Below are 26,585 nucleotides of genomic sequence, written 5' to 3'. Positions count from 1 at the left end.
GGAGGAGCGGTGTTCTCGGGCGGGACGGGGCCTGTGAGGGGGCGGTGTTCTCGGGCGGGGGGAGCCGGGGCCTGATGGACGTGTCGGCGCGTCGCGGAGCTCGCAGAGCTGAGGGGCGGGGCCGGGGTGGGGCCAGAGCGGGGCGGGGCCTGCTCGGGTGCCTACCTCTGAGCGCGGCTGCGGCGGAAGCAGAGGAGTAATCGAGCCCGGCAGAGCGAGCCGGTGCCTGCGGCGTGTGGGCTGAGAGGTGAGATATGCCCTCGACGCTTCTCGCTTTGGTGCCATAGGCCCTGGGCTGGTTCCCTCCTCTCTCCCAAGCTCAGCGCCTGCCCCGGGGGCCTGCACCGGCCTGCAGCTGCCCCGGGGAGACGGAGGAGACGGGCCTGGTCCGGACGGCGGATCCTTTGTTTTGGCGCGACAACGGGGGCGGGGACGAGCCCTGAAGCCCGCAGATCGAGAGACCCGGCCCGGGGACGGGAGGCCGGGCCGCGGAGCGGAGATCCGGCTGGAGACGCCGAGCCTGGGGGACGGGGGAGCCGGACCGAGGATCGAGAGGCTGGGACGGGGGTGGTGGGAGACCCGCGTGGGAGGTGGAGGGCGGACAGCGGGAGGCTGGGGAGCGGAGACCCAGCCGGAGACGCCGAGCCCGGGGGACAGGTGGCTGGGCCGAGAATGGGGGGTGTCGGGAGACCCGGGTCGGCTCGCTGAAGCCTGGTAGCAGGAGGCTTGACACGGGTCGCTGAGCCGGGGGAGGAGAGGCGCGGGAGGCCCAGGCGGGGGCGCTGAGGCCGGGGATTAGGAGGTCGGACCCGGGAGCTGGAGGCAGCGGGGATCGAAGGCTGAAATTTTAATCGGGAAGGAGGTGAGGAGGCTGGGCGCGGAGAAAAGATGACCTGAGGGCAGGAGGCGGGCTGGTTCTGTCCTAAGGGCTCTGGCCCTCAGGGCTTATCCTCCCATTGCTGGTGAGGATTTGGTCTCTGCTGCCTTCTTTGTCTAGATTTTATCAGGTTGACGGGTGACTCCGCTTTCCAAAGAGGTAGTTTCAAGTATTAAACTCCTGTTCACTTTCAGACCTGAAGGCCTCCATGCATCCTTCTGGCTCCTGCGGGTGACTATGTATCCGTGGCCCAAATCCCTTAGGCTTTGAAATCCCCTCAGCGCATGTTGAATAAGAGTGCCTTAGTCACTCTTGTTTTCAGTGGCTGTGCTCTCAAGCCTTACTTCCCAAGGCAGCTGCCTGTTTCCCAGTTCTCAATAAGTGGCTCCCAAGCCAAGAAACTGGGAACCAACCTTATCAGCTTCCTCTCCTGGCTCCTCCAGTTAGCCACGAAGCCTCCTGGCCCTCCTAAATATCCACTGGATCTGGCCCCTTCTCTCCATCTCAGATTTAAGCCACCCTAAGCTCTTACCTGCCTACAGGAGGCCCCTCTGGCCCCTCTCCAGTCCATTCTTTATAGCACAGGCTGAGGGATCTTTACAGAATAAAAATCCAGAAAGCTGTTCCTTTGGTCATAGGATAACCCAGTCCCTTAACACGGTTAACAAAGCCAAGCATAGGTTGGCTCCTTGGTCCCCTTCCCCTGCCTTATCTTTCATTATGGCACCGTTTCACTTTTTGCACAGCCATGCTGATCTTAACACTAACTGTTCTCTGCCTGGAACACTCTTGCGTTACCTCTCTCTTCCCGTCACCACACACTTGCTTGAGGAACTCCTATTTATGTTTCTGTTCTCATTAAACATTTCAAGGTTAAGTCTATCTATTATGTGTTCCTTTGACATCCGTCTCATCCTAAGAGGAAAGTGTCATATCCTTTACAGTTGCTTATTTTTACACTCTCCCCTATTAGCTCCTAAGCAAATTCCACAAGGAACTGTGTTTTTCTCGTTATCTTGTTCCGTATTGTCTTTCCCCATATTTGGGGCCTGGCACAAATGAATGCCAATACTACAGTATTATGCTTTTTAATAATTATGCCCTATGTAGAAAAAAAAACTATTTTAAGGTTGCTTAGCAAATTATAATTAAATGATGCGGACTAGAAAGGAATGGTAGAGGTGAAACGCAGAGTTGCTGTAACAATGTGTGTATGCAGGATCGTATTAGGAGGTGCTAAGCCAGCTGCATAGACCAGCCTGTGTCAAAATGCGCTCAGCCACTTTGAATGCATTGTGGTTATGTGATCTCTAAGAATGAAATACAAAAGCTTAAATCACCCCTATCCCAACCTGATGGTTTTGCTTTGCGCTTTTGCAGTGGAGGCTTTTGAAAGTTAGAATGTGTTTTAATGAATGAAGGAATGAACAGTTTATTGGAGTGTAGCAATAAAACCTGTTCCTAGTAAGAAAGAAGTGAAACATTGTATCCAATTACATCAGATTTGCTTTTGCTTTCCTGAAAAAAAAGTCTTACCTCCTGTGATTTTAAGAGACTGACATCTGATAGAGGCAATTAAAATGCTTTTTTTCAGTTTTGCTTTCAAATCCAGTTTAACACAATCTCCTATTGCTTCATCCCCCTTCTGATGCTGGAAAGCAGTCTTCAGTTTCATGAATGGCATTAGGTCAGTTCTGGTGCCTAGTATCAGATAGTTCCTTAGGCTCTGTCTCAAAGATGGGAAGCAGTGGTGTTGGATCTAAAAAAAAGATGTGGAATTCTTAGACTGTTAGATACTGTTGTGAACACATTTAACAAATACAAATGTAATGGAGGGGGATAGGTACGCTGCTGTCATAGGACCCGAGGCCACATCCCAAGGGCAACACTTTCTATTTCATCCATAAATTAGGCAGGAGTAATATACATACCTCGCAGGGTTATTATAGGGATAAAATGAGATAATGTCTGTGACAGTGCCTTGTAAATCTCTAAGTAACGTTGTTAATTCTCTGCCTGTTTTGATCTTCAAGTTGCTTATGGAGTTTCTGCATTAGGGTAGAATAAAATAAAGTTATCTATTTTGTACTGAACACTGGCATCTGTCTTGTTGAGCCACTTTTGAATACAGTGAGCTCTGGTGCAAGTCACACATAGGGGTAGAATCTTGGTCTCCACTACTTCAAACACTCAGGGTTTACGACTGCACACAGTTGGTGTTTAGTCAATTGTTATGGCACAAATGACAAATAAATAAATACTACTGACCCTGGCTTTTCGCAGTTTCAGACCTTCTCTGGCAGGTGGTTGTAAAACTGAATCACTTCTACAGAGGAGTGACTCTCAGTGGGAGGGAGGAGGCCTTACAGGTTATCTATAGTTTTTATAAAAGGCATCCAAGATCCTTCATTCTACATTTATTTCATAACACAATATTTAGGTCTGCAAGGACTTTCCCATTTCTCCTTCTGCCCCTCCAGAGATACCATCTTAGGACAAGACTTCAGGTGAGGGGAAACGGGCCCCTTGCACTTAGTAAGCATTGTGTCCTTTCTGGCTTGTGGCTTTGAGTAGTGGGGAAGCCCTCCTGTCTGTGTCTTCCTGGTGGTGTGGTCCTTGCCAGAGAAAAAGAAAGAATGGTTTTGTTTGTGTGGCACAACTGAACTTATTTAAGTTTCTTCTGTATTTAATTTTACTTGCCATGTGTGAGATTCCGCCTTTATTACAAAATAAATATTAAAAGTCTGACTTTTACCAGGCCCAATGACAATATCCAGTTTGGTGACTCTTCCCAAAGAAATGCAGGGACCAGATGGGAAATGATTTCAATAAAACCTCTAGTACGTCACAGCAGAAATCTCCTCTTATCCAAACTGTTGTGAAAAAAGTATTTTCTTCTTTCTGTTTCACTTACCAAATCTGGAAACACGACTGCTTTTGAGACTTTGTCCTCTCTAATTGGTAATAAATATAATCCTGATGTTTTTCAAGTTCTTTGGCCAAAGTATGGGCCACCCTCCTTGTCTGTAGGTTCTTAACCAGATATGGAGGGCCAATTCTCCTACACCATTGTACATAAAGGACTTGAGCATCTGCAGATTTTGGTATCCCTGGAAGGAGGAGCAAGGGGGGTGTCCTAGAACCAATCTTCCATGGATACTGAGGGAGGACTGAATAATCTCCCCACAAGTCATAGTGAAAAGGCTTCACCTCTCCTTTAGAGGCAAATAGAGACATAGAAAAAAGTGTCTTAATGACATCCTAAATGCTTAATATGAAAGTTATTAATATTTTGTGAGTAATTTTACTTTTAGAAGTAAATTACCCAGTGGCACCCCAAACACCATAAACATCATTCCTGGTTTCTTCGTGAGTTGGAGTGAGTGCACTTTATACTATTTCACTGTCCTTGCAGTCAGTTTCTATCATGTTTTTGTATGCTTCCTCTCTCATCTTAGTGTTTCTAGGTTATGGATTTTTGTTTCCTTTCTTGAAATTATTGATAGCATTACCCCTCCTATGTAGAACTAAGCCATGTAGAAGTGTGGGAAGCTGACAGATCTGAGTTTGAATCCAGGCTCTGCCATTTAAAAGTTACTTAACTGCTTTCAGCCTCAGTCAACTGAACTATAAAATGGAAATCTCATTATGCCTCAAAACATCGTTGGAAGGACTAACTAGAAATACGTAAATAATGAATACATGCATAGATAAATGTACCTTTTAGCTCAGAGTCTAGCCCCTATTAGCCAACAGTAAGAGGACCTGTTAGTACACAACACTCAAGTCGCATATTGTGTTATGATTCTTTGGGCTTTTCTTTGGCTACCTGTTTTGGTAAATTTTTACTTATAATTTTTTTGAAGATACTTGTATTTGTGGAGATGATTCAGAAGTGAGTGATGTTGGTTCTTATGTCTCATTTTAAGATTTAAAACCCGTTTGGTAGGGCAAAGACCAGGTTTTAGACCTTACCTCAGTTTCCTTATAGGACAGGCACCAAGAACAACCCACTGATGGGTGACAGGTTAACTAAGTAGGAATAACTTAAACTGGTTATCCTAATTTAATATCTCATTTTGAAATCTCTACTATAGGCACAACTTTCAAGCCATTTTTAGAAAAATAATAAATTTATTTATTTATTTATTTGTGGCTGCGTTAGGTCTTTGTTGCTGAGCATGGGCTTTCTCTAGTTGTGGCGAGCAGGGCTACTCTTCGTTGTGGTGCGCGGGCTTCTCATTGCGGTGGCTTCTCTTGTTGTGGAGCACGGGCTCTAGGCGCATGGGCTTCAGTAGTTGTGGCACGCAGGCTCAGTAGTTGTGGTTTGTGGGCTCTAGACGCAGTCTCAGTAGTTGTGGCGCATGGGGTTAGTTGCTCCGCGGCATGTGGGATCTTCCCAGACCAGGGCTCGAACCTCTGTCCCCTGCATTGGCAGGCAGATTCTTAACCACTGCACCACCAGGGAAGTCCTCAAGCCATTTTTTTTTTTTTTTTTTTTTTTTTTTTTAGCCGCTGCAAAAAGCTTTATTATTTCCATTTGGTCCAAGGCTTGGGAGAGGGCTCCAGGATGGTTAAAAAGCTGCCTAGTGGCTGCAGAGAGGGGCTTCAGGTAGAAGCCCTAACACCAGAGGGGCTCCTCAAAGGCCACTGGGCTCCGGAGGCTCCTAGTCGTGCTTGAGGGTGAGCCTTTCGAAGAGATACTCGCCCAGCCCAGCCTGGGGACCAGCCAGCCTGTGGAGGTTGGTCAGGTGGTCACCCATCTTCTTGATGAGTTTCACCTCCTCATCTAGGAAGTGGCTCTCCAAGAAGTCGCAGAGGTGGGGGTCTGCGCGGGCACAACCCAGGGCATGCAGATCCAGAAGGGCCTGGTTCAGGTTCTTCTCCATGTTAATGGCGGCTTCCATAGCGTCCTGAGTTTTACCCCACTCATCTTGAGATGGCTTCTGCACGTCCTGGAAGAGGGCGCGGCCGCCGCGTTGGTTTTGCATTTTCAAGAGACGCTCGGCGCTCTCGTGCTTCTCTTCGGCCAATTCGCGGAAAAAGTGGCCCACGCCCTCCAGAGCCACATCGTCGCGGTCGAAATAGAAGCCCAGAGAGAGGTAGGTGTAGGAGGCCCGCAGATGCATGTTGACCAGGCGGTTGACGGCGGCCTCCACCTCGGTGGAATAATTCTGACGAATCTGGGAGCTCATGGTTGATCGGTAATAAGGAGTTCGGCTCAAAAAATGGTGTTGGCTGGTCCCGGTGACCGAGGACAGCTGAGTGCCTCACTCCGAAGGTTGGAGGGTGGATAGATGAGTGGCTGGCTCCGAAGGCTGGAGGGTGGTCGGAGGCTGGAGGAAAGGGCGACCCTGGGTCTGTTCCGTCCAAACACTGTTGAAGCAAGAGACAGATCCGGGGAACCGCCGAGCGCAATGGACCTCAAGCCATTTTTAATAACAGGTTGTTGTTGGGTGTTTTTTCCTAAAATGTTGATACTTTGTAACTTCATACAGAAATTTCAATTTTAGAAATTAATTTTTATTCCTCTCTTTGAACTCTGTAGATAATTTATTCTGCTTAACTTCATTATTGCATTATGCAACGGTCCCTTTAGTTGGCAAACCACAATAAAAACTGGGAAATCATTGCAACTTTTCACTTTAGGAGAACACAGCCTGAAATGCTTATGTATTTTAGAGTGACAGTAAATTTGTACTGACAACATTTTTTAACTTTTGAAAAATCTGACTGTTGTAGCTTCAGTGGCAAGTATTAAAGGGATCTAGGAACTCAGAGACCTGATTCTAAGACCCAGGTTCCAGGTTGCCATCTAATGTCAATTTATCTACTTAGAACTTCTCTGGGATCCGATATATGTTTAGAAATTTATTATCATCAGCATCCTGAATTGATGGAAAGAATTACATACTCAGTACAGTAAGAAACAATTAGTGTTAAGTCCATTGCGGGGCTACTATATATTTGTTATTTTTATTATTATTTTTTTTTACGTTTTAAATAGCTTTATTGAGACATAATTCACATACTACACAGTTTATCAATTTAAACTATAGAATTCAATGGTTTTTAGTATATTCACAGGGTAATGTATCCATCACCACAACCAATTTTAGAACATTTTTATCACCCCAAAAGAAACCTCATAACCATTAGCAGTCATCCCCAATCTCTATCCAAACCCCTAAACTTAGGCAGCCACTAATTTACTTTCTGTTTCTATGGATTTATTGAAAATTTCATTCTTTTTTCTGGCCGAGTAGTAATTCATCATATATATATATATATATATATAATGTATATACACACACACACACACAATATATTTTTTAAGCCCCTATTGTATATTTTCCCATTTGTGTTTTGTCAAACGAAAGTGTTCTAAGAACTTAAACTCTCGTCATCATATAGGGCACTTTTTCCCTTGGGGGACAATTTTTTTTATCCTTCTGAGATGAGATCACCATGTCCAGAATAACTTATATTCAGCCAGGCATTAGCTAATGGAGGTGAGGTAATGCTGAGTGTAACTCTTAAGTAAGCTCTGCAGGAACCAAAGCTCTGCTCCCAAGTGTGTGGATTTGGTGCTTTCATGTGGGAAAAGCAGGTGGTGACAAGCAGAAAGCAAATGTGTGCAAGTCTGATGCTGTGAGGATTTTATTTCTCATTACATAAATTTTCAGTAGTATATGAAGGTCAGCTGACAGGACTGGGGGAAACAGAGACTCCACTCTTGGAGGGCACACACAAAGTAGTGTTCGCATGGGGACCCAGGGGAAGGAGCAGTGACCCCAGAGGAGACTGAGCCAGACCTACCTGCTAGTGGTGGAGGGTCTCCTGCAGAGGCGGGGGGGTGGCTGTGTCTCACCGTGAGGACAAGGACACTGGCAGCAGACAACCTTTTCTTTCAACTAAAGTCAAATATGTTTGGCTTTCAAACCATTGTCTCAGTCTTGGAATTTAAATCTCTTTTGAAACCCAAAACTGAGCAATGACTTTTTTGTTCTAGTCATTATCTGCCTTCTCGCTGATTTCCAGTGTTTCTAGTTTTTAAATTACACACAGTAGCCTCAGAAAAACTCATAATTACTTCTTTTTCTGTTTGTTTTAATATTTTTGTTGAGTTTGGTGTCTCTTTCATGGTGTCAGTTTTTCTTGAACAGTCAATGATTCTTGGTTATTCTCTTTTTCTGTCTGCCTGTGTTGCTTGTGATGGGGCACTGGAATGGCTGGACTTATCTTCAGAGTTTAGGTGCCAAATCAGTTGAGTTTGGCAAACAAGTTGGATGCCAAACTCCAGTTTGTGTTATTTGCTAATGTGGGTACTCTGTTTACCAGGTTTCAATGTACACTTTTTTTCCTTAAAACCTGTGGAGAAATACTCTGACTACTTACTATTCAGCCAACCATAAGAAAAGAAAGGGACAATCCCTCAACTGCTCCAAATGCAGCTCACCAAGAGATGACCCTAAAATTCCCCTTCCTTCCACTTCTACCTATGTTCTCTCAGCTCAGTTTCCCAAAATCATTCCCATCACCTCAGGAATCTTTCCCTGATATTTCCTACTTTCTGTCTCAGCAATTCCTCAAGATTTCGGCTCCAGGATCCTTGTTGACTGCATATCAGCAGAGTAAAGAAAGTGAAATAGGATGAGGGAAGACATATGGGAGAGGTGACCTTTCAATAGAGACCTGAGCGAAATAAGTCATATTATATAATATTATATAACATAATACATCAGTGAGACTAGTATTCCGGGTAGTGGGAATAGCAAATGTGAAGACCCTGAGAGAAAATTATTTTTAAACCGTTCAAAGAATCCAGTGGGACGGAATATAGCATGCTAGTTGCTGATTGGTGGAACTGAGAGAGGAAAAACCATCACTGTGTCATAGTGTTATGAGAGTAACAAATACACACACATAAAAAGCAATCCAGGACTTCCCTGGTGGCACAGTGGTTAAGAATCCGCCTGCCAATGCAAGGGACACGGGTTCGAGCCCTGGTCTGGGAAGATCCCACATGTCACGGAGCACCTAGGCCCGTGCACCACAACTACTGAAGTCCAAGGGCCTAGAGCCCGTGCTCCACAAGAAGAGAAGCCACCGCAATGAGAAGCCCATGCACTGCAATGAAGAGTAGCCCCCGCTCACCGCAACTAGAGAAAGCCCGTGTGCAGCAACGAAGACCCAGTGCAGCCAAAAATAAATAAATAAATAAATCTTTAAAAAAAAAAAATCCAAAACAGGATAAAATGAAAATACAAGAAGGGTTCTAATTACATGCTAAGTAAATATATAGGTGGAAGAGATTAATTCTGGCATGGTGGATCAGGTATGATTCTGTGAAAGACTTTAAAGGAAGGGGTTTATTTCTTGTTTATGTAAAAGTGTGAGTTTGTTGACCCTGACACATGACTTCATAAAGTCGTCATTGGTAAAAAAAAAAAAAAAACACACACACAAAGGGAACAAAATACATCATAGTATTTGTTCCTGAGAAATCCTTATCAGAGAAACTGTTTTAAATACTAGTCTTTAAAAATTCAGATTTTTTTTTCTTTCAGCCATCAAGTACCTTCTGAAACAAAATTGTCTGTTTGATGTCTAATATTGGAAATTATTAATTACAAGTACTTGTATTAAGGCTAATCAGGCTGAAACGTTTTTAACTTTTAAAAATGATTTGGTTAAAGAAAGTTGATTAAATGTATGAAAAGGAAATGACTACTTGAAAGTCACCTTATATTTAGGTTACATCTTAACCTTGGTATGAACCAAGAAGCCAAATGCAATTGACTCTTGAACAACGAGGGGTTAGGGGACCCTCCCTATAGTCGAAAATCTGAGTGTATAATTTTTAGTTGGCACTCCACAGCCATGGTTCTGTATCCATGGATTCAGCTAACCTCAGATGGTGTAGTGATGTAGTATTTGCTATTTTTAAAAAGCCACGTGTTTAAAAAAAAAAAATCCATGTGTAAGTGGACCTGCAGAGTTCAAACCTGAGTTGTTCAAGAGTCAACTGTATTTTAAAATTCTGGAAAGCTTGCCACTGTTTAAATCTAAACCTTCTATTACCGGTCTTAAGGATAGAATCGCCTTGTCCCACAGCTTTATTGTTGGCAAGAAATAAAAGATTGTTAGAAGTTAGTATTTCAGTCCAAGAATCACTGCGCTGTTGCAGAAGTGTTTGGTAAGACGTCTTATGCCCTTGATCATTGGTGGGAACATAGCAGCCTTTAGGGGTTCCTGAACAGCTACTGTGCACCCTACATTTGGCAAACTCATTCGAAGCGCCAATTTGAGGCAAAACCCTGGGGCCAGAAAGACACTGGCAGGGGCTCTGGGTTCACCTTCAGAAATTTTATTAAGTCTTTTTTCCCATCCCACTGTGTTTTCACTCCAGATTTTCCACAGGCTGGCCAGAAAGTCTTGAAACATAAATAACACTATTTTCTCATGGATTATAATATAATATCAATAAGCCATTTATTATGTATCTGCCTGCATTTCCAGAATTGTTAGCCAACCTGTACTGTTCTCTCAATTAGTCAAGTTAACAACTTTGTTTTTCAACCATGGATGGATAATTATTTTGACTTGCGTTGGGGCAAGTTGGCCTCTGTATTTATGGTTGAAGGAAGTTTGAGATTTCCATGTGCCTATTAATGTGTTTATTATACATACGAAAGAAGAAGAGAAAGACAGATAGACTGGGACGTGGTACACAGCAGTCAAGGAAGGGTTGCTGCTTTCATAGTAGTAAAGTACCACTATTTTTATCGCTCTCGAAACAGGGCTGAGAGTTGAAACTGGCTAACACAATACTGGTTGGTATAGTCTACCATTGTTGGAAGATATTATTTTATAAAATAATGTTTACTACAGTTTCCTAACTTAAAAAAAGTAGACATTATAGAAAATATAGAAAAATATTAAGGAGTAATTAAGTTGCCAGTGATGCCATCACCCAGAGATAGCCACTGTTAATAAACAGGTTACAAGGTAAAGATACTATAGAACCAGTGTATTGGATACACCATGACTTCACTATTTCTCTGCACAGATTTTCAATATTTTGATGAGTAATACATATCCTTCCCCTTCCCTCCTCTCCCTTATCCCTAGAGTTTTTTCCTGAGGCTGCATTCTTAGAAGTGTAAGTTTCCTAGAGCAGATGTCAAGCCTTTTATTGAGGGGTGTGGGAGGGACATGTTTCGGGAGGTGATACCAATTTATGTCCCTTCTACTCATGTCTGGGAATGCCTGTCTCACACAGCTTTGCTAGACGTATGCATGATTAGTTTTTGTATTACTTGGTAAAATGCATGCATAAGTACTCATGAAGGTATAGATAGGACATTTGGGGATTTTTGTCTCAAAGTTCTCTCTTCTAAACAGAGAGAAAATGGGTGCCATCACGTGAGAAGTGCCTCGTCCTCCTTGCGTCCAGTTCGCCAGCCTTCATACGTTGTGCCCAAACAATTTGTCTTCCTTGCGTTATTATAGTGGATGAGCCCTCACTTGTTCTTATCTGAGACTAATACCTCCCCATATGTGAGCTAGATTCACAGACCCCCCTCATGCCTCCAAGAACTTCGCTCTTTTTCTCCTCTTGCCTTATTAATATCTCACTTTCTATGGATCATTCTCATCAGCATAAAATCATGCTTTAAGTGGCTCATCTTTAAAACCAAGCCAAATAAGGAATGTCCTCTACCCCTGGTCCCCTTTCAGCTACCATCCCCTTTCCTTGCCCCTTCACGGTAAAACTATGTTGACTCACTTTTGTTGTCTTTACTCATTTTTCTTTTCCCATTTTCTCCTCAACCCATTGCAGCAACATTGATCCTTTTAAAGTGTACTTTTCAAAAAGTATGAAACTTGACTGTTGTGTAAATATAAAATATGTCAAACATTTTATTCAATTAATTGATAATAGAACCAGTCCGTTGTTAGGACCAGTTCAAAGGAGACTTTGAACAATAAACATAGATGTAAATGGTTGGGTATAATGAAATGAATTTGCTAATAGAAGCAAAACTGGTTAATACCCTATAGGGCAATAAAGTGTAATTTGGGAGGGTCATCTTTTCTACAAGTTGCAAATCCATTACGTCATTACACGACAAAACTTGTTTTCATTGCTATCAATAAGAATCATCTGCACGGCTTCCATTTTTTGTGGCTTAACTTCCTACAAAGTTGTAAAATAGCCTAGTCAGGAAAAGGTCAGTCAAAAGAGGACACACTATACAAATGAACTTATCTACAAATCAGAAATAGAGTCACAGGTATAGAAAACAAACTTATGGTTACGGGTTAGGGGAGGGATAAATGGGAGATTGGGATTGACATATATACACTACTATATATAGACAACTAATAAGGACCTACTGTATAGCACAGGGAACTCTACTCAATACTCTGTAATGGCCTATATGGGAAAAGAATCTAAAAAAGAATGGATATATGTATACGTATAACTGATTCACTTTGCTGCGCACCTGAAACTAACACAACATTGTAAATCAACTATACTCCAAAAAAATTTTTTTTTAAATAATAAAGTCTTAAAATGAAAACAAAAGACACCCTGTAAAATCAGATAATCCCCAAGCTTTCTCTAGCCAATGCCTAGTACCACCCTGAAATAACATCCAGTAATTTCTTTCGCCCATTTCCAAGTCTGGGACAATTTTTCCTGACAATCCCCACTATGCCCATAACTTTCTTGCCAAAGCTAATGGTCTTCTGTCCTCAGCTGAAACGACCTCTTAGCAACATCTGAAATGATCAAACACTCTTTGGAAGACTTCTGCATATTTTGGTACACCCCAGCTACCTGATTTCCCCTGGTTTCACTCACTTCTCTTTAGTCTCCTGCTGGCTCCACTTCCTCCAGTAACCCTCTAATCATCAGGGTGCCCCAGTATATCTCCAGCCCTGCTCTCTCGCCGAGTTCCAGACTCTTAATTACCTATATCCACTATTTAACTGTAGTCCAAACTTTATCATCTCTTTCCGGGACTATTCCAGAGGGCTTCTCATTGGCCTCTGTGCTTCCGCAGTGGATTCTCCACTCAGCAGCTAGAGTGATCTTTTTAAAGCATGCTGTCCCTCCTGTGCTTCAAGCACTCCAGTGGTTTCTCCTTCTTGCAGTAAGGATAGAATCAAAGCTCCTCTTGGCTCCTAAGGCCCTATATGATCTTGCCTTTCCCACTTCAATTCCCTTCACTCCTTCCCTTCCTTTTCCACGCACTAGTCAAACTGGTTTTCTTTCCTGCACCATGAATACACGAAACTCTTTCAGGGCCTTTGTACTTGCCGGACCTTTCCCCAGCAAGGCAGCGTCTCTGGGTGGCCTCTATGTCATTTAGCTCTTTCTGTCAATGTCACCTCAGAGCTGGCTTTCCCAGCCTCCTCAGCTAAAGTAGCTCACACTACCAGTCTCTCTATTACTCTACCCTATTTTATTTCCTTCATAGCCCCTATCAGTATCTGAAATCTTATCAGTCTGTAATTCTTCTTCCTCTCTAGAATGAAAGTTTCTTGAAGGTAGGAATTTTGTCTTCCACTCTGTCCTAGAGCCTAGAATGGCGCCTGGCACAAAGCATGTGCTCACGAAGTATTTGCTCATCGACTGCAAGATGCTTCATCCCAGTTGTACACAGCGTCCTCCCTTAGATTTCTAGAAAAACCGCAGGAAGTAAGATGATAGAAAAGCAAAGAGCTTTTGTAGAAATGCACAGCAAAGACTGACTTTGAGAGAAGGTGAAACGCTACCCCCTTCGGTGGTTCCAAAATGGTGACAGTTCCTCTCCATATTTGTTTCTCCACCTTCCCCCACGATAGGTGCACACAGTGCTTAGGGACAGAGGAGGAAGGAACTGAGCTTTGGAGAAGAGAAGAGATGTCTCCTTAATTTTCAAGAGACCTCGAAAGGGGGGACTTTGGTAACGGGGAAGTGTGGGAAGATAAAAAAGTTCTGGAAATGGATGGTGGTGATGTTTATACAACACTGTGACTGTCCTTAATGTCACTGAACTGTACACTTAAAAATGGTTAAAATGATAGATTTTATGTATATTTTATCACAATTTTAAAAATTTAAATTTAAAAAGGGGGAGGGAGCCTAGGACTTTCTGTAAAGGCTTTTGTGGTTGAGTGAGTCCTGTTGATGGGGTGTGTATTCTTTTTAAGATGTCTGATTTTAGCATGGGAGTTAGGTTAAAAGTTCTATTTTGATTGGAATTTTTGAGATAGGCAGGACTTCTAGAGGCTGGAGAAAAATTTTCTGTCCTTGTTTTTCTGTATTCTTTATTTAGGGAGGCCACATGAAGTACCTTTGCTTTGGGGAAGCTAGAGAAGACATGGTAGAACTCCAGACAGGTAGTAAGGAACTGGCTTCTTCAGAGGCAGTAGGGAAGAGTGGGAAGAAGAGGGCCTCCATCACTAAGCTTTGCGTCTGTGGACAAAGTCACTTAATCACTAGGAGTTGGGTTTCCTGACTTTTCAGATTGTTGGGAAAATAAAAGATAAGATGCCTAGCACAGTACCTGCTGTATAATAAATGCTCCGTAAGTGAGAGCTGCTTTGATTAGGACTCACTCACTGTGGGAGGTAAACAGAATTGTCTGACAGAAGAATGAAAGCAGGAACTTTAGTTTTTACTTCCAGGTTTCCTAAAGCCAGTCCACCACCTTAAATGAGAAAGTGGGATTTTCATGTCTAGTTTAAGAGTAAAGATTATGTGGAGGTTTGGAACTTCCTGGTGCTGAATCTCTTGGGAATCTAAGCATCGTAGAATAGTGTTATGTGAGGTATACCATTTTTGGTTTTTGTTTTAACTGTGTTGAGTTGGAAGGCAGAGTTCTTACCAATGACCAGATCTGTTGTAATAGAAACAAGTTGCAGTGTGTATCTTGATCTGGTGGGGTATCCAAATGTAAAACTGTATCAGGCTGCACACTTCCTATCTGTGCACTATATGTACTTCATAGCTCAACAAAAAACAAAAAGAGATTGAGAAATGGGCGACCTTATACATACCTTTACAAAGGATTGTTCTCAGGTTTGACTCACAGAAGCCTTGAACAGTAGAGGTGAAGCTGGGAGAGTGATGGTACTGCTAATATGAAAATATCCATATAGTGTGTTTATTTAGAGAAATAATCATTGGAATAATTAATGCAGTGATCTTATAATGACTGATTTTGATTAACATAGAGAAATAATCATTGGAATAATTAATGCAGTGATCTTATAATGACTGATTTTGATTAACATCTATTTTCTTTATATTCTAGTTAATAGGAGTATCCATGGAGAACAATGAAAATTCAGTGGATTCAAAATCCATTAAAACTTCAGAGACGTGAGTACTTAAATGGAATCTCATACAAGCAGAGAAAGATGGGTGTATGTAATACAGCAAACTTTGAGGAAGCAGAAAGAATATGGGCTTTCAAGCCAGAGAGGCCCAGATGACTTCCTACCTCATGTGACAGCTGCATGTCTATACACATGTTAAATTATCCTCTCTGAATCTCCTCCTTAAAAATAAAACTTTCACGGAACTGCGGGGAGGTTGGAGGGTGCCTGACGTGTAGTCAGAAACCCTGCCCTCGTAGAAGGATGACCCAGGAGAGGCAGATGCACCTTCCGAACCTCTGTGCAGGATGAGAGGTTTTGTGTTTGGGGGAGTCTTTTGGCCTCCTGTTTATTTGTGAGTTTTAAGGCTAAAATAAAATGCCAGTTCTCAGTCTGGGGAAGAATTGCCTGGTTATAGATTATCTTTTACCCTTTGTCTCAGTCTTCCTTTTTGGAATATTCTGCTCATTAATGCTTCCAATAACCAGCAGATGGAGAAAGGGAAAAGATAGAACTCAAACACTCTTTTTTTTTTTTTTTTTTTTTTTTATTTATTTATTTTTGGCTGTGTTGGGTCTTCGTTTCTGTGCGAGGGCTTTCTCTAGTTGCGGCGAGCGGGGGCCACTCTTCATCGCGGAGCGCGGGCCTCTCACTATCGCGGCCTCTCTTGTTACAGAGCACAGGCTCCAGACACGCAGGCTCAGTAGTTGTGGCTCACGAGCCCAGTTGCTCCGCGGCATGTGGGATCTTCCCAGACCAGGGCTCGAACCCGTGTCCCCTGCATTGGCAGGCAGATTCTCAACCACTGCGCCGCCAGGGAAGCCCCCAAACACTCTTAATTCATGTCTGTTATTATCCATTTAGGATCTCTTGTGGTACATTTAATTCTAAAAGTTTATTTCTGGGGTCCAGTATTATTATTCTGGACCACCCAGGGAATTATAAACTAATTTTAGTAGTAAACAATACTGTTACAGCAGAACTATTAACAGGTTACCAATAAAAATTTTTGCAATATTTGTTTAGCAAAGGAGTTTGCCTAGAAATTAACCTTTTGAAAGGCAGTCTCATTTTAGAGGTTTCTTGCCTTTTTTAAAACCCTTTTAAACTGATTTACACATTTTCCTACCTTTTCCTATCATACAGAACATAATTTGCTATTTTAAAAGATAGTAATTTACTATCCTTTTCCAACAGTATTTTTAGAATTGCATATAACGTGAAATATTCGCAGGTTGAGTGTGTGGGTACATGGACATTAGGCATCAGTGTTTGGCTGTTGTTTCCTGATTCCTGGTCCAGGTCAAGGGTCAGGTTTGCAGCCTGTTTTGGTCAAGCTTTATTGAAGCATAGCCACACCCATTCGTTTACATATTGTCCTGGGTGACTTCCACCAGCTGGATGGAGTGGGCTGCAACAGAGTCTGTACAGCCAGCCAGCCTAAAATACTTAATGTTTGGCGCTTTGAGAAAAAGTTTATTGACCCTGGTCTAGATAACAGAGGTTTTTGGATAAGTGACCTTTAGACAAGTATTTTCAATTATTTACAACAGTGATTCTATGTAGCAATAAATTATTAGTTTGTTCAGTGCACAGGGTTTAAGGAACAATTTAGGAATTGTGATAAATATTGTGTTTTGAGTCATAGTTGCCTTTTGTTGATTTCCTTATCATTTCAGGGTAATTTTTATGATTTCACTCTTACCTTGAAGGATAAAATATTTTAGAAAGTTTTTAAAAATTTACGTATAAAATGTATTTGATGAAATTTTAATAAAATTTAGAGGAAAGCATAATATAGAGATTAAAAGTCTGAACTCTGAAGTTCAACAGATGCTTTCTGCCTTGGGTCTGACACTGTATCTGCATAACCATCAGCCTCATAGTGGTCACTTCCTCATCTGTGAAATGGGTTTTTATGAAATTTTAGTGAGGGAAAGCCTGTTGCACACAACCTGGCATATTATATTCAACAAATGTTAACTATTCTTATGTGTTAGAGAAGTTGTGTTAATGTGAACAGCAGCATTAGTCATTTCTCTCTTTGTAAACTGTTGTTTGATTTCCAAACAGAAAGATCTTACATGGAAGCAAATCAATGGACTCTGGAATATCCTTGGATGATAGTTACAAAATGGATTATCCTGAAATGGGTTTATGTATAATAATTAATAATAAGAACTTTCATGAAAGTACTGGTATGTATCATAAGATAGTTTTTAATCCTTTACAAGTATTTGTACCATTTATATTTGGTGTAGTATAAAAAACAGAATTGATGTTATTAGTTAGTAAACTAATGACACAGAATAGCCATGAAGTAGAGATAGAGCAGGACCCTACGGGTCCTACAATTCAACATGAACTCTTAATCTTCTACCCATCATCAAAATCTCTCCCTCTTCTATCTGTATGTTTATCTCTTCTGCCCTGACTTCTGTGTAACCCTTGCTTCTTTATCTTCCTGCTCCCTCTTTCATGTTAATGGAAGGATCTCAACAAATAGTAAGTAGAAGTATTTTTCCATTCCAGGAACTGTGCAAGGCACCTCACAGAAATTGTCTTATTTAATTCTTAGAGCAACCCTGAAAACTAACCACCATTAGATGCCAAAAGGTTAAAAATCCTTCCACAGAGTCCCACAGATGATTTAGTAGCAGAACTGGGACTCAGCATTGGTGCTCTGAATCCACTTTCTGTGCCACTTCACCTGTGCCTTCATTCATTGTTGACTTTCTCTTCTTCCCCTGAAAAGCAGACTCCCCACCCTTAAAGAGACCTTTCTTTTACCCTGCTGCCTCTTAAGCTTTGATCTGATTTTTGTCTCCTTCCCTAAATCTTAAAGACACGTACTTTAAACTTGCCATCTTCACTTCTTTCCATCCCTTTGATCCTGTTTTCTCTGTTTCTACCTCAACTGCTCTGTAGAAGTTGCTGTTAGGTTCACCATAGCCTGATCACCAGATCCCCTTCTCAGTCTCTATACTATGTATGGCTTGAATCTAATAATACTTTCAGAGGTTTTTTTTTAAGAGAATGTAAAAAATAAAATCCCTCACGATCCTAAAAAGCTATTTAACATCTTACTGTATTACTTGATATTTTTTCCTTGACAGTTTCTTTCAAAGCTTAATTTTATCCATAATAGTAAGCAATATTGTATTTTGCTTGTTCCATTTAATGTAATATAAGCATTTTTTGTGTTGCTGTATAATTTTCATATGTTATTTTAATGATTATATAATATTTCATTCCCTAAATATAGCGTTCACTTGACTTGCATAATTTACCATATGAATGAATACTTTGGCTGTTTCTTCATTTTTCATTTTTAAATTGGTGCTGTGATAATTCTTTGAATTTGCATATTAATCGTATTAGAATTAATTTTAGTTGAAGAAACTAGAATCTGCTGATTCAGTTTAGGAGGCTATCTACCAGAGTGCTGGTGAAAAGGGAAAGAAGCCAGATTACACTGGAAAGATAAGCCGGATTTGATGTTAGATTCATTATAAGGAGTGAGGAAAAAGTAGTTGAAAATGAGTGTCTAAACCTGAATGGCACCATTTGTATTGCTTTCGGCTCTAAGTTGAGATACCACCTTCAACTGTTAGGTATTCTGCCTCACGTTGCTAGTTATAATGCCCGCGTCCCATAGAATTTTTCATTGTTGAACTTCTTGGAGTTTTTTTTTCTTCCAGTTTTATTGAGATATAATTTACAGACAGCACTTATAAGTTTAAGGTGTACAGCATAATGATTCGACTTCCATAGATCATGAAATGATTATCACAATAAGTTTAGTGAACGTCCATCAACTCCAACAGATACAACATTAAAGAGCTAGAAAAATGCTTTTTTCCTTGTGATGAGAACTCTTAGGATTTCCTCTCTTAACAACTTTCATATATAACATACAACAGTGTTAATTATGTTTATCACGTTTTACGTTGTCTCTCTAGTACATCCCGAGTACTTACTTATCTTTAAAGGGGGGGGCGGAAATTGTTCTACTCTCCCCCCAAAAATACTTATGCCTGTAGTCTGGCTTTAGCCTTAGAGTGAGCCCCTTTTCTGCTTTGAAATTTGAAGGTCAGTTTCTCACAACTGTCTCTGACAGCCTGGTATTTTCTGTTCAACTACTAAGTGGCTCACAAACCAGGACCAGAATTCAGTCACCTTGTCACACATCTGCATGGCGTCCTCAGCCTTTCCAATGTCAAAACCTTGATGAGCTTACTTTAATTTTATAAAAATAATATATGGCCATAATATACATTTCAGAAATTACAGAGTAGCAAAAGAAAAATTGAAATCACTCCTAATGACACTACTCAGATAAACAACAATAATTTGGAGCTGGAAACATCTAGTCTTTTTTCTGTGCATATGTGTTAAGTTTACTCAATGTGTGCCCTCCCCCGGCAGCACTTTAGGATTTTTAAATCTGAATTCACTGTTCAGTCAATCCGCACGTGTATGTGGAAGGCGCTGTAAAGGCATGAGGAAAGCCCAGGACTCCTGGGTACAGTCCGCACACCAGCTTCAGTACTTTGTCCAAGTTCCTGGACTCCTCTGTGCTCCCACATCTGTGCAAATGAAGCCAGTCATGATAACGGTCTCATGGTGGTTAGAAGGCTTAATGGAGACCACACAGAGCAGAATGCCTGATGAACAGTGCTAAAGTGCCTAGTGGTTTATGGGGTTTTTCCTGAAAAGGTGTTATGAAAGTACTAATGTATCTTAGAATTGTTGGGAACTTGAAATCAAAGAAATAGTTCCTCTGAGTTTGTGAGGTGTGTATTGATACATATGTGTGTGTGGTGGTATGTGTGTGTTTGTGTATGTACAATATGTATGTGGGTGTGGGTGTGGGTGTGTATATATATATACACTTCTAATTTTTTCTTTAAAGTAGGATCCTATTCTTTTTTTTTTAAGTGACCATTTTCCCATACCAAAATTTTGTCTACAAAATTTCAGTGGCAATATAGTATCCCATTATATAAATGACTTTTAATTTATTTAACCAAACCTCTCTTGTTAGGCATTTAAGTTTGTTTTTCACTATCTAAGCAGCAGTGAAAGACGTCTTTGTGACTGTAGCACTATAACAGTTTATGTTATGAAGTGTCTTATATGCTAAGAAATGAAAGAGACTTTGTGTCACCACGATCAGAGTATTGAATTTTCTTAGCATTTGCAAGGAAGAGTTTACTGTGGATTGTGTGAATCACTGAATAGTTCATTTCAAAGCAGTTTTTTTTTTTTTTTTTTTTTTTTTATATTTTTTATTTTTGGCTGCGTTGGGTCTTCGTTGCTGCACACGAGCTTACTCTAGTTGTGGTGCGCGGGCTTCTCGTGGCGGTGGCTTCTTTTGTTGCGGAGCACGGGCTTGAGGCGCACGGGCTTCAGTAGTTGCAGCATGTGGGCTCAGTAGTTGTGGCTCACGGGCTCTAGAGCGCAGGCTCAGTAGTTGTGGTGCACGGGCTTAGTTGCTCCGTGGCATGTGGGAATCTTCCCGGACCAGGGCTCGAACCCGTATCCCCTGCATTGGCAGGCAGATTCTTAACCACTGCGCCACCAGGTTAAGTCAAATGTTTTTTTTTTAATGCAACTAAAAGTAACTTTTTCTGTTCAAGGGATGGCATGTCGGTCTGGTACAGACGTCGATGCAGCCAACCTCTGGGAAACCTTCACGAACTTGAAATATGAAGTTAGGAATAAAAATGATCTTACATGTGAAGAAATTTTGGAATTAATGTACAGTGGTAAGAAATAATGAACAGGATGACCTTCGTTGTCCAGTTTATGTTACAGTCTAGCTGTAATTATACACATATAAAAGTAAAGCATGAGAATTGTGGAACTAAACTGTACACAATCCTACCCTATATATTTTATGTAAGTAAAACAAGTTATTCATACCAGCTCCCTAGAGTGGTTTGAGGTGTGTTGCTCTGCCCCAAGTTGGGTTTACACGATCTCTTAGTTCTGTTCTCAGATTTCTTCATTTTATTCCCATACAGTGCATATGAGATGGTTGCATAAAATTGCATTGGTTTTCTGTTTGTTTTTCTTGTTTGTAAACGTTTTCCCAGTTTCTAAAGAAGATCATAGCAAAAGGAGCAGTTTTATTTGTGTGCTTCTAAGCCATGGCGAGGAAGGAAAAATTTTTGGAACAAATGGACCTGTCGATCTGAAAAAATTAGCAGGCTTCTTCAGAGGGGATTGTTGTATAAGTCTAACTGGAAAACCTAAACTTTTCATTATTCAGGTAATATATAACTGAGCATCTTGGTTATTGAGGATTCATTAGGGATTAATTTACTCAACTGTGGATTATCAAAAAAATTTATTTTTTTCCCTGAAGCTACTGAACTATTGTTAGTTTTTTGTTTATTTAAACTACCACTTAGGAGATAGAGAATAAGTTTTAATTTTAGACTTCTAGCAAAAGGATTCTGCATAATTAACATCAATTTTTACAGAGCCTTTGCATTTCTTAGAAATAACAGTGATGCATGTACACACATATTTTTTAAAATAAATGTTTAGTTTCTTTTTCTTCTTTTTTTTTTTAACTTTTTAAATAAATGTTTATTTTCTAACCTCTAGGCTTGCCGAGGCACAGAACTGGACTGTGGTATTGAGACAGACAGTGGTGTTGAGGATGATATGGCCTGTCAGAAAATACCGGTTGAGGCAGACTTCTTGTATGCATATTCTACAGCACCTGGTAAGAAACTTACACATACTGAACATTATATGTAGATTTTAAACAACGGAGAGTGTGTTCCAAAGGCTGCCATGATTCTGATATCCATAAAAAGCCAACTTGTCTGTATTTTAGGGTGCCTTAACCACAGGCAAGTCTCAAAAAGTAGTCTTTAGCAAAGTTAGGCTAGAAAATATGCATCTATAAGAAAGCATACTTACATAGTGTCATTCATGAACTTGATACCACATGGAAACTGTATTAAAACATAGGACAAGTCAGAGCTTTGCCCACTTCCTGGAATAGGAGAGAACTGCGTTTTCCAGGAATTCTTTGGAAGATAGGAAATTGAAAGGATAAGCATGAATAGCATATGCGCAGGTAGAAATGGAATGAGGGAAAATAGAGTTAAAAATGATTTATGAAGAGGTTATCAACCTCCACTTTTTTGTGGTTGTATTATACGCGTCATCATATAAATAAATATTTATTGATCATACAGTTGTTTACTTATACAACTAACTCAGGGTGTCGCAAAGTTTGGAAATATAGGGCAAATGTATTTTTAAACAGTATTACATTTTAAAATATAGTCAACGTGATTTCTTTTAACCTCCAGGCATCTTTCCAGATAAAGTAATTTCAAATTAAAAGCAACGGATCCAGGGAATTCCCCGGTGGTCCAGTGGTTAGGACTCAGTGCTTTCACTGCCACGGGCCCGGGTTCGATCCCTGGTCGGGGAACTAAGGTCCCACAAGCCGCGCGGCACAGCTGAAAAAAAGGAATGGATCCAATAGTTAATCTGGGAAAAGAACAATAAATACACTGTTTCCCCTTTTTGGACTTTTGAATATACTATAATGTGTTTATTATACTCTATTCAGATGCCCTGTAGACAAATTTAGGACACTCAAATGTGTGTGCATATGTAAGCAGGTTATTTCTTGGATAAGCCAATAATCTGATTGCAACACGATGCTACTTATAATGATCCTTTTTATTTCTTCGCTTTTGCATCTTCTGCACGTTACCCTGTTGTTCCCTATTGGAAGGGAAGCCCAGGAAGTAAAATTCTCAGTAACTCAGTGGTGAAGTTAGTCCACAACTCTTTTCCTTGTCAAAGCAGAGGTATACATAAAGCACCCATTTGGTTTTTGTTTTGTTTTCCCCTGGAATCAAAGGTGTCATTTATTTATTATTTCCTTTTTATGGCTGATAACACCTATGGATGTTTGTGCTTGTTTTTACCTTCATGATTATGTCGTAATTTACTACATCAGCTGACACTGGATAGGCATGATATTTTGGTTACATTTTGCCTTGTAGGTTACTATTCCTGGCGAAACTCCAAGGACGGATCCTGGTTCATCCAGGCACTTTGTGCGGTGCTGAAGCAGTGCGCTCACAAGCTTGAGCTCATGCATATCCTCACTCGTGTTAACCGCAAGGTAGCAATAGAATTCGAGTCCTTTTCCACTGATTCTACTTTTCATGCAAAGAAACAGATTCCTTGTATTGTGTCTATGCTCACAAAAGAACTGTATTTTTAATCACTGAAGAAATGGATGATTTTTTTTTTTTTAATCTGTATGCCAAGTGAGGAAATGGTGTGACTGATAAACCATATTTTCCTCTCTCATTTAAATCTAATCTAATCCCCCAGCTGATACATGGAAACATGTCACTTTCATAGCAATAAAACTACTGTGAAGCTACCTCAAACACAATCAGGTAGTTGAAATTGAATTTAATTAAGAATAAATAAAAATGGATAATGGTACAGTCATTATGAGAGGAAATGATTGTAAATTAACAGCTCTCATAATTAGCAAGTTTTAAGTGATTATGCTGTGCTACAAATTTTCAAGGAATTATGGAAGAATTTAAACATTGCTGTAATGTGTTTCAGTGATATTGACAATGCTCTTGTTTCAGAGAACATGTTCTGGTTTTTGTCAAACTGTAGACATGACGATGTGGAATAATGTATCCTCGAACTTGGTGGTCCATGTGCACGGTCAAATGCTTGAAGACCTTGATCTTAGAATTAGTATTTGGAGACAAGACAATGGTATTTTTACATCACTCATCTGAGCACATGGTGTTGTGATGTCTGTCCCGAGCATGTCTTTGTTGTTTAAAAAAAAAAGAAAAAATCATCTTTAGTATTGAAAAAGGAACTAAATGTTTTACTTGAGAATATGCAAGAAAACTAAGTTGACTCTCTCAGGTTAAATGCAACATTAATAGAGGGAGACAGAGTTAGGACTATAAGGTGCTGAAATGCAACTCTTCCCACCAGCTGCTGGGCCTCGCATACCCACAGAATAGCTGAAGGGCCCTTATGCAAAACCTCAAACTTTGATCACACTGATAGCAGCGTGAATTGAAGAAATTCTATAGGAACATACTAAAATACAACTTACAGAATACACAGCGAGGTGTGAGGAAGAAACAGTAAGTCAATCAGCTGGGCACTCGTAAGTAGAAGATGACTTGAGCCTGAACAGGGACACAGCGCAGCCTATGTGATGAAGGCAGAGCCCTAGACTACGGCTTCAGGAAAAGGAATGCTGGCTAATTATCTTCATAGGTACTGGTGTGCGTGGACGATGCTCCCCAGGCAAGAAGCTCCAAGAAACTGAACCAAATCAAACTTCTGAAATGGAAATTTTCAAAAGATGGTGAGAGTCATAATAAAAATTGTAGCACTTTTTTTTTTCAATGACAGCTTTTTTTTTTTTTTTTGACAGCTTTTAATTGGATGTTAAATCAAATTCTTATCTGCCTGTCTGCAGATAGCACATTATATAAAATACAGCTAGCACCATTACCACTGTACCGGATACACTGAATAACAGTTCACTTCTCACTTTATACCGAGGGGGAGAAGGGCTGCAGCAGTTGTCAGCCTGTCAGAAATTAAGTATGTAAATTAATGCTTAAGTGTATGAATATGAGTATGATTTACAAGAGGCTCAGAGTGTTGTTGGGGGAAAATCCTGAGGTCTCTCATTCCCCTTCAGCGTTAACAAGTGCTCAGTGACCTTGACAGACTGCACGCAGACATGGGTGTGGCCGTGGCCACCAAGCTTTGGGAGCTGAAGTACTCCCGAAGAGCAAATCCGGGACTCCTTCTGGAATGTCCCTTTCTGCCATTCATGAGTGTCAGCCCATAAAAGCAATTTCATTAGCATTTCCTCATTTTCCAATATAAGCGGTGAGTGTGGCCTAATAATATGGGCCCTCAATCATCCTTTGCCAAGGATGGGAAAAATCATAGCACTCTTTGTGGTAAAATTTTTGAGCATGTTAAGTGGTATTTTGTTGACATTTATAATCAAAGGAGAATGATACTGTTATGATCATATACGGTTCTCTGGAATGAAAGGACCATGGCACCCAGGATGTTAGCAGTCATCCAGTCTTCCCCCCTTTGGTGCCCAGGGAAACTGAAGGCCAGAGGGGAGCAGCAGCGCGGTCCCGAGCCGGGGAGAGCAGGCAAGGAGCCCCCTAGCTCAGGAGGTGCTGGGCTGGCCCTGCATCGCTGTGTCCCGCTGGTTTTCAGTCTCCCATTTCCCGTGAGCTTTCTTTTGCTACAAGAAAGGAACTCACATTTATAAATGAGAGCTATTTGTTTTGGCTATGTCTATAACTTTTTCTAAGTCAATGAAGTATCTTAAAGTGTGTTCCTGCGTGACAATTTTATAAAAAATTTGTTATTATGAATTTTTATTTCCAAATATAAATTCTAACTTAAAATTACCATCACATTCAAGTTTTTCTTGTTGTTGTTTCTGATGTGCTACTCACTGAAATTAAAATATTTTTAACCAAGCGTTTGATTTGGAAGGGCCAGAGAAGATGCAACAGGACCCTTTAATCAAATACTTTGAGATGGTAGCAAGTTACCGAATAGGATAAGCAGCTTTCCTTTTCTCCCAGGTCCCTCTCAGAAGACCATTTCTAAAGTTACCATGGTGCCAGGAAGGATACTAAGTTTGCAGAGATCACAGCCCCTAAATATGACCATACTTTTGTTTGTTTCCTTGCTTTGAGGAATGGGGAGTAGCACAGTATAAAGGATATTGCTGAAATGAATCATTTTCAACCCATAAATTTTTAGTAGGGCGAATAGAGGGTGGGGGGAAGAACTGGGGCGGGGGGGGGGGGGGATGGAAAAAACCTATGATGTTCCCAGATGGTCAGCTCTGGGAGAGGAGCTGTGACAGGGGAAGAAGTCCCCTTTGTGTTTTACGTACTTAGAAAAGAAATATGAGAAAGTGCAAACATGAGTGGTTTACATTTCTTCCAGTATTTCTATAGTGAATGTACATTACTTTTAAGTCAGAAAACTAATAAAATTCTCCTAATTGGGACTAGGGGATTCCTGTTTCCAAGGAGTAGAGGGTGACATGAATAACTCCTTTAAGACCTTTTTAAAGCTATAGTTCTGTAGTACGTTGACAGTAGAGCCCATTCTAATCTCTGCTAAATAAAGAAGTCTTCAATATTAAAAAGAAAAATACCAAGGCCAAGAACCCAATAGAAAAATGGACTAAGGGCCATGAACAGTTCACAGAAAAAGACCAAATGCCCCTTACACCTCA

General features: G+C 40.8%; 2 protein-coding genes and 1 long non-coding RNA gene across 4 annotated transcripts in view; 1 reads left to right on the top strand and 2 right to left on the bottom strand.

The window, feature by feature from the left end:
- The first annotated feature begins 169 nt into the window (after nt 1–169).
- Nucleotides 170–25,741, top strand: CASP3 (caspase 3). The gene is made up of 7 exons (XM_059909281.1): nt 170–247; nt 15,193–15,260; nt 17,330–17,454; nt 20,899–21,027; nt 21,358–21,533; nt 21,875–21,995; nt 23,302–25,741. The coding sequence occupies exons 2-7, from the start codon at nt 15,208–15,210 to the stop codon at nt 23,523–23,525; spliced, it is 828 nt and encodes a 275-aa protein (XP_059765264.1). The 5' UTR covers nt 170–247; nt 15,193–15,207; the 3' UTR covers nt 23,526–25,741.
- On the bottom strand, nt 5,391–6,206 carry LOC132356456 (ferritin light chain). Its single transcript, XM_059909280.1, has one exon. It carries the CDS (start codon nt 6,070–6,072, stop codon nt 5,545–5,547), a length of 528 nt encoding a protein of 175 aa, XP_059765263.1. The 5' UTR covers nt 6,073–6,206; the 3' UTR covers nt 5,391–5,544.
- The window catches only part of LOC132356458 (uncharacterized), a 52,260-nt gene continuing 44,663 nt past the window's right edge, over nt 18,989–26,585 (bottom strand). Inside the window, exons 4-5 of one of the 2 annotated variants that reach the window (XR_009499864.1) lie at nt 24,402–24,634; nt 18,989–22,746 (exon numbers count right to left, since the gene is read on the bottom strand). This is a non-coding gene — a long non-coding RNA (uncharacterized LOC132356458). Of the gene's footprint in view, nt 22,747–23,757; nt 24,104–24,401; nt 24,635–26,585 lie in introns of those variants that run through there. The other variant, XR_009499865.1, reaches the window with a different exon arrangement.

This window comes from Balaenoptera ricei, chromosome 21 (genome assembly GCF_028023285.1).
Source record: "Balaenoptera ricei isolate mBalRic1 chromosome 21, mBalRic1.hap2, whole genome shotgun sequence".
In the NCBI taxonomy this organism is placed as follows: domain Eukaryota; kingdom Metazoa; phylum Chordata; class Mammalia; order Artiodactyla; family Balaenopteridae; genus Balaenoptera; species Balaenoptera ricei.
Note: the sequence above shows the minus strand (reverse complement) of the source record. Positions and strands in the feature narration are given on the sequence as shown.